Source organism: Solanum tuberosum, unplaced genomic scaffold, assembly GCF_000226075.1.
Source record: "Solanum tuberosum cultivar DM 1-3 516 R44 unplaced genomic scaffold, SolTub_3.0 scf00442, whole genome shotgun sequence".
NCBI classification, from domain to species: domain Eukaryota; kingdom Viridiplantae; phylum Streptophyta; class Magnoliopsida; order Solanales; family Solanaceae; genus Solanum; species Solanum tuberosum.
This window is the reverse complement of record NW_006239362.1, coordinates 281,885-289,806: the sequence shown is the minus strand read 5'-3', so window position 1 is coordinate 289,806 and position 7,922 is coordinate 281,885. Positions and strand designations below refer to the sequence as shown.

At 35.3% G+C, this 7,922-nt stretch overlaps 2 protein-coding genes across 2 annotated transcripts; one reads left to right on the top strand and one right to left on the bottom strand.

Moving 5' to 3' along the window:
- The first annotated feature begins 2,980 nt into the window (after positions 1 to 2,980).
- LOC102580935 (dirigent protein 22-like) lies at positions 2,981 to 4,262 on the top strand. The gene is made up of 2 exons (XM_006363440.2): positions 2,981 to 3,053; positions 3,715 to 4,262. The coding sequence occupies exons 1-2, from the start codon at positions 2,981 to 2,983 to the stop codon at positions 4,260 to 4,262; spliced, it is 621 nt and encodes a 206-aa protein (XP_006363502.2).
- Positions 4,263 to 6,638: 2,376 nt separating this feature from the next.
- On the bottom strand, positions 6,639 to 7,775 carry LOC107058124 (uncharacterized mitochondrial protein AtMg00810-like). The gene is made up of 2 exons (XM_015303462.1): positions 7,497 to 7,775; positions 6,639 to 7,310 (listed from the first exon to the last, which is right to left on the bottom strand). The coding sequence occupies exons 1-2, from the start codon at positions 7,773 to 7,775 to the stop codon at positions 6,639 to 6,641; spliced, it is 951 nt and encodes a 316-aa protein (XP_015158948.1).
- Positions 7,776 to 7,922: the final 147 nt, after the last annotated feature.

Sequence of the window (7,922 nt, the reverse complement as noted above, 5' to 3'; positions counted from 1 at the left end):
TACTTCTAAACAAATTGAAAAACTTTTAAATTAAAATTATTTCTTTCAAAAAAAAAACACTAACTATTGTTTAGTTTACATTAAATAAATATCTTATCTGCTTTTATTTTCTTAAAATTAAAATTTTATTTTGACAATTAAAATTTTAAAATTCAAAAACTAAATGCTAAATAATTAAATAAGAAATATGAAGTTAAATTTTTTTAGATATCTCCATCATTATTTTAAAATTTTAAAATTGATTGTCAAAAAATTAAATAAAAAATATCTATATATATATATAATATTTCCAACTGAAAAAACTTTATAGTTGATGGCTGATGGCTGATGGCTGATGGGATGTTTCTTTTTCTGACACTACTTTACTTGAAGACTTTTTGATCTTTCTTTTTTTCAAGGGTATATGTATTGTGTACATATATTTTCAAGAAAGATTAAAAAAAAGACTCTCTATTTCCTTTACGTTTTGAAGAAAAAACTCTTCTTTCTTCTCTTCTCTTTACTTTTTCAACTTTGTCTTCTTTACGTCGCGTCGCCGGAGCCGGAAACTGATTTTCTCTTCTTTCTTCTATTCTCTGTACTTTTTCAAGCTTTGTCCTCTTTACGTCGCCGGAAACTGATTTTTTCTTCCCCAAATATTTTCTCGGCTTCGGTCAAAGTGTCCGGATCGGATTGATCGAATCTGACACGCACCCCGCACCCGCACCAGTGTCGCGTCGAGACGGGTTCGCCTGCAAATATGAAGAGTCCGCGCAATATAGAACAAAACTATTCCTAAAACTTGAAAGTCACATGTACAAGCTATCTAATATTTGAATAAAACTCCAAACTACCAGACCCTTTTGATGTAGTAAACATTGCTATGACGAAAGGAGCCTTGTCATGGTGAACCTTAGCGACTGGCTAGCTTCGTTATAGCGGAAACATTTTCGCTATGGCAAAGTCTACTATAGCGAATGAAACTTTGCCATGGCAAATCTAGGCAACCATTCTGGCTTCACTATAGTGAACTACCATTGTAACGACCCTTTCTGGTCGCTATGGGTAGACCAATGGTGATAGAAGTGGTTCAGAAAACTTTTTGGGTAGGAACTTGAAAATCCTTAGGACAATCCAAGAATGGATTGGGTAAAATGTCTAAGCTTGGTGTAGACATTGAAATTTTGTGGGACTCTAAAAATTGTGTTCAACTCAATTACGATTCTTGGAGGCTACTCAACCCTAAACTCTAGTTCACGTAAAGGGTCCTAAATTCCCTTAAAAGGCATCTCAAATATCCCATAAACTCTTGGGTATTTTTAAAGATCAAGATCTCGAATATTCCACAAAAGTCATGGAATATTTAAATAGAGGTCAAATCTAAATCATCCTAGTTCGAGAAATATGCCACTAACGGCCCTCGAATCATGGATAAATCTTAGGTGAGTAGAATTAAGGGAGGAATAGAATTGTACCCACAATCTTGATGAATAAAATTATGTTTCTTCATATTTTTTTGTGATTGTAATTTATTTTCTGTCACTTTAAAATTTGTTGCAAACAAATTGGCATGCCCAGTGGGACCAAATCTGCCCTTTATCTCTTCTCTCATAAATCAAATCTGAAAATCTGAAGCTACAAAGGTGGAAGAATGAGTACTTCAAGCCTCATCTTTGAGTTTCATTGAGTCTACTCTCCGACAAGCCTTGAAGCAGGGGGCATTTGTAGACATTGGAATTTTGTGGGACTCTACAAGACGTGTTTAATTCGAATTAGAACTCTAGAATGTGTGTTCAATTCCAATTAGGATTCTTGGAGGCTAAACCCTAAACCCTACTTCATGCCTATATAAAGGGTACTAAATTCCCTTAAAAGGCATCTCGAAAATTTCATAAAGAGATCAAAATCTCAAAATATCTCATAAACTCTTGGGTATTTTTAAAGATCAAGATCTCGAATATTCAATAAAAGTCATGGAATATTCATATAGAGGTCAAATCTAAATCATCCTAGTTCGAGAAATACGCCACTACTGACCCTCAAATCATGGATAAATCTTAGAGAGTACTTCAAACCTCGTCTTTGAGTTTCATCAAGTCTACACTCCGACAAGCCTTGAAGCAGGGGGCATTTGTAGACATTGAAATTTTGTGGGACTCTGCAAGACGTGTTCAATTCGAATTGGGACTCTAGAAGGTGTGTTCAGTTACAATTAAAATCATTGGAGGCTACTCAACCCTAAACCCTAGTTCATGCCTATATAAAATGTACTAAATTCCCTTAAAAGGCATCTCAAAATATCCCATAAACTCTAGCGTATTTTTAAAGATCAAGATCTCGAATATTCCACAAATTAAAGTCATGGAATATTCATATAGAGGTCAAATGTAAATCATCCTAGTTCGAGAAATACACCACTAACTGCCCTCGAATCATGGATAAATCTCAGGAGAGTAGAATCAAGGGAGGAACAGAATTGTACCTGTAATCTTGATGAATAAAATTATGTTTCTTCATTTTTTTTTTGTGATTGTAATTTATTTTTCGTCACTTTAAAATTTGTTGCAAACACTTGGATTGGACTTTCTATTATCCAAGACATTAAGAAAATTGTAAGGCTTTTCAGAATTAAATTCGGATGAGTAGAACTCCCGATGTCGCACTTGGCGTGAATAATTTAGAACGTCAAGATTTGAAGGTGTGTTGCAAAATGAGGACTTTTTGGGAAAATTTTGAGTTTTTTTTTTCGTGCAATCACGCCGCTATAGTGGGAGAATTAATTCTCGCTATATTAGGTGATCCACAATGGCGGAGGCGCTATAGCGCGGTCCATCATGAATTAATGCATGAAAAATCCTAAAAGGGCAACCTGGGCATTTTCTTCAATTTTCCACCAATCTCTTCAGTAAAGGTAAGTTAATTACTCCCCTAACTTGTAGTTCGATTCTTAAGCCTTAGAATCTATTGTGGTTATCTTAGGGTAGGGTTTTGACATGAATTAATGGTAGAAAAATCCTTATTTGGGTGGGGTGATCATGGAAATGGCCCGGGTTTAGGATTTGAGTATAATTCAGGTATTTTTAGGCCATTGTTCATTAATTGTTGTGCTTTGTTATTATTCTTTTTGTTGTTCTTGAGAAATTCAAATTTTATTATAGATACAGATCACTTGTAAAGCAACATGTCACACGGATATAGACTATATAACAAAAAATCTTAAAATATATCAAACTCTTTTTTTGCTTTTGAAATTCCTTTTTTTCTTCGATTGTCCCAATATATCATAGATATAAATGTAAAGCAACCTGTATCATAGATTATCAAAGGAAAGAAATATTCTTCTTAAAACATATTAAAAGGGAAAGTAGGATAAATAATTTTAATTGGAGGGAGTATAATATTTTACCAATTATAGAGCCAGATACAATCCTCAGCATTAACATCCTCAAACTCAATCCCAAAAATTCCGGGTTGTTTTTCCTTATTTGGTCAGTGCTGAGCTGTTCACGAGTTTTATGGTACAACATGCAAAATATTTATAATCCAAATAATTGGTTAGTGCATGAACCTCAAACTAATTACATAAACATTAGTAGAATCTTTTTTTCCCCTCCCTCTCTCACATTTTCTCAAGACTATCCTAAAATTTATTTGTTTCCATATCTATATATTATTTGATTCTAACAACCAAGTACATGTGAAAGAAAATGGAGAATTTTTTGTTGATGACTTTCTTGTTTTTGGCAATAACAATAATATTGCCTTCAACTCATGGTCTTGATCAAAGTCCTAAAGGAGTGGACAAATGGTTCGAGAAGCTTCCCCATGCAAAAGCAAAAATGACCAAACTTCACTTCTACTTTCATGACATTGTGACTGCAAAGAATCCATCAGCAATCCAAATAGCACAAGCCAATAATACATTTCAATCACCAACATTTTTTGGCTTAGTGAGGATGATGGACAATCCGTTGACGGTTAACCCCGAGCCCAACTCCAAAATAATAGGCCGAGCCCAAGGAATTTATGGCTCAGCATCGTTCGAAGATATAGGCCTTCTTATGACTCTCAACCTTGTGTTCACAAATGGTAAGTACAATGGTAGCACGCTTAGTATCCTTGGACACAATCAAATATTTCACGAGTATCGAGAAATGCCAATTGTTGGTGGTTCCGGTGTTTTCAGGCTAGCAAAAGGCATCGCCACCGCGAAAACCTACCAAGTTGATAACACCACACAAAATGCAATAGTTGAATACCATGTTGTGGTTTTGCATTATTGAAGTTTCCTTGTTTGTTTTGATATATTATATTGTTCATTATGTGTTCTTGATTGTGGCTCTTTGACTTGCCAATAATGTGAATGCGTATAATAAAGAAATAAAGTAATGCATCAAATTGAGTATCAACGATTCATCCAGTATTTATTGACTTTGGCTACATGTCAATCATATTAATTAACTAACATTTGAACCATTTTTAAAAAAAACTATTAGCTCAACATCATTATCATAATTAACACAAATATTTTTATATAAAAACTTTGTTGTTACTCTGTATTCAAAACAGGAAACCAGATTTTGAAACAAACTGATAACAAAAAGAAGAAACTTTAAAGAAAATATTTGGGACCACTGAATTCATTGTGTTCTTAAGAAATTTAATCTCCTTACTATACTCGAGGGTTTTAGATTACATAATCGTAGGATAAAATGAATAAACATGTTATTGATGTAGATGTACCTCAAACGCCAATAACTTCGTTGAACTCAAACTCTTAAACAAATCTCACAAATACTCGATATTTGTTTGTAAGAAAATATGTAGATGAATTTGAGAAACTTGAAGCAAAACCTGAAGGTAAGCCTCTCTATTTATTAGATTGTTTAGTATCGTTATTGTTCAAATTGATCAATTCTGTAATAGATGGTTGTGTCACAAAGAAAGAGTTACTTTATTTTTACACACTTCATAAAAGATATATGACAAGCTAGTATTATTCCTTTAATAAATAAAAAGGAAAGCGGAGAATATTAGTAGTTTAGTTGGTTGGTAATAGCGTACTTGGTAGTTAGTTATAGATATGCATTAATTTGAATTTTGAATTATCAAGATTTGATATATAGTTTGTATCGTACAAGGTGTTCGCTGAAATACCTGATAGGGATATTGACATGGAAGTTATTGATTCAGTGAAGAATGATGTAGTAAAATCTGAAACTCGGATGTTCGACGAAAGGTTTCAAACAATTTCCACAGTTAGGTATGATTCCAGTAACCTTGTCAAGTTTGATGAAATGTTGTTTGCACTCCCTTGTATGATCTCAACTTGTAATTCCAGCAATGGTATATTTGCTTATTTAAGTGAACTCGATCCTACTAAACATCCATTATCCTTGAATCGATTTCCACGTGCTTGATTCAAATTAGAATTTCCAGTTGATCCTGGTTCTAGTATATATGCTTACAACATTTCTTGGCTTTGCAAGATGTTATTATGTCATGATTATTGATGATTTCAAGGAGATCATTAAAATATTTGTCTGTCATTTTGATTCCACAACCAGTGATCAATGTATTTTAAATCAATTTTTGTATGATCATGGTGCGAATTTGTTTATTGTAACATCTGGTGGACGCCTCCAGGTTCATCAATTGCACCATGCTGTCAATTTTCAGCTGAATACCTCTCAAAGTGAGAGTGTCTTTCCATTATATAGAGAAAATAAAGATTACACATCCCTAAAGATCCGCCATTCCTATCCCTAAAGATCAGCTATTCTATCTATACAAATCCGCCATTGAATCCCTCTAAATCTGCCTTGCTATCCCTCCAAATCAGCTATTCTATCACAATATTTATTCATATGATTCTACAACAAATGTATATGATCATGCTAATTTATATCACTATATAATTACATTAATATATACAAATCGCAGCCACTGTTCCATCCATTGACGTACAACAGTGCGTTCAAGTATCTCCCGTTCACCATCAAACACCAACCCTTCAGGGAAGAGTTGTAACTCCTTAGGTTTTAATTCCTTTTCGGAGAAAATCTATCATCTTTCCCTTCAAATAAGGATTGAGGGGCGAGGGCGCCGCCTTCCAATCCAATATTCTAGAGGTAATAGATGTGACTTACCTGGCTTTGAGCAAGCTGCTTTCAATCGTTCCCATCGTTTTGACTGGGTAGAATGAATGCGAGAACGAACACGGAAGCCCGCACCCCCCAACCTTTGTAAAATTGAAATATTAATATCATATTTGGTTGCAAGTACAATCATTTAGTTGTCTATCATGCTAACATCCCCTCTCAAATTGATGCTGGTGGATCAAGAAGCATCAATTTGCCTACTAGAAACTGATGGCGTTACCGTGCCATGGATTTTGTAAACGCATCAGCTATTTGAAGATCACTGGACACATGTGGAAGAGTAATGACTCCTTTATCTACAGCTTCTCGTATATAATGACAATCCACTTCGATGTGTTTGGTCCTCTCATGAAAAACTGGATTAGTAGCAATCTGAATAGCACTTGTATTGTCAGCGTGGAGAGGAGTAAGATGAGATTGGGGAAATCCAATCTCAGCAAGTAATCCACGAAGCCATACAACCTCAGAGCAAGCAGTAGACATGGAACGATATTCAGCCTATGTTGAAGATTTTGACACACGATCTTGCTTTTTACTCTTCCAAGATATCAATGACTCTCCAAGAAACATGCACCAACCAGAGACTGAACGACGAGTATCAGGACATCCCGCCCAATCAGAATCACTAAAAGCATTAAGATGAATAAGAGAACCACTTGGAAAGAACAATCCAAGAGTAGATGTTCCTAGAAGGTACCGAATGATGCGACGAACAGCCACCAAGTGGAGATGACGGGGAGCTTGCATAAATTGACTAACTTGTTGAACTGCAAAAGAGATATCAAGCCGAGTAATAGTAAGGTAATTTAGACTCCCAACTAATTGTCGAAATATAGTTGGATCAGGAAGAAGATCGCCCTCCTCTCGACGATACTTGACATTTATTTCCAGTGGAGTATCTACGGAGGAGGAAACTTGAAGACCAGCCAAAGAAATCAGATCCTGAGTATATTTGTGTTGGTTTAGAAATACACCTGAAGCAACATTATGAACTTCCAAACCCAAAAAATAAGTAAGAGTACCAAGATATAAAGAATCTTTAAGCTGCTGTTGGAGGCAAGTGATTAGTGAAGAATCAGTTCCTGTGATAATAATGTCATTTACATACACCAAAAGAAGAACACAACCTGTAGATGTTTTCCGAAGAAACAAAGATGAGTCATATTTGCTCTACTCAAAAGAAAATTGTAGCAAAGTAGACCGGAACTTATCAAACCAAGCTCTTGGAGCTTGTTTTAATCCATACAAAGACCGCTTCAACTTGCATACATCTGATGTAGGCGATGAGAACAAACCAGGTGGAGGTTTCATATAAATATCTTCTTTAAGATCACCATGGAGAAAAGCATTTTTGACATCCATTTGATAAAGAGACCAGTTTTGTGAAGCAGCAATGGCAATAATAGTTCGCACTGTAGTCATTTTGGCTACGGGTGCAAAAGTCTCCTCATAGTCCACCCCATACTCTTGTCTGTTTCCAAGAACAACCAATCGAGCTTTGTACCGATCAAGAGTTCCATCAGAATGAAGTTTGACTGAATAAACCCATTTACATCCAATAGGGCGGACATTTGAAGGACATGAAACAATGTCCCATATGTCATTTTCTTTAAGAGCCAAAAGTTCTTCCTCCATTGCTTTCTGCCAACATTCATGCTTGGAAGCTTGTGAGTAACAAGATGGAACAGATATGTTGGATAAAGTAGAGGAAAAGCCATACCAATTGGGAGTACGAGATACTCTTGTAGATCGCCGAGTAGGCTCAAGAGGACCAGATCTTGA

Excerpts from the sequence above, each read along its gene's own strand:
- LOC102580935 (XM_006363440.2), top strand. The coding sequence starts at position 2,981 with ATGGTAGAAAAATCCTTATTTGGGTGGGGTGATCATGGAAATGGCCCG. Across the intron at positions 3,054-3,714 it reads AGGATTTGAGTATAATTCAG|TGTTTTTGGCAATAACAATA; the intron begins GTATTTTTAGGC and ends TGATGACTTTCT.
- LOC107058124 (XM_015303462.1), bottom strand. The coding sequence starts at position 7,775 with ATGGAGGAAGAACTTTTGGCTCTTAAAGAAAATGACATATGGGACATT. Across the intron at positions 7,311-7,496 it reads GGTCTCTTTATCAAATGGAT|AGCAAATATGACTCATCTTT; the intron begins GTCAAAAATGCT and ends TCTTTTGAGTAG.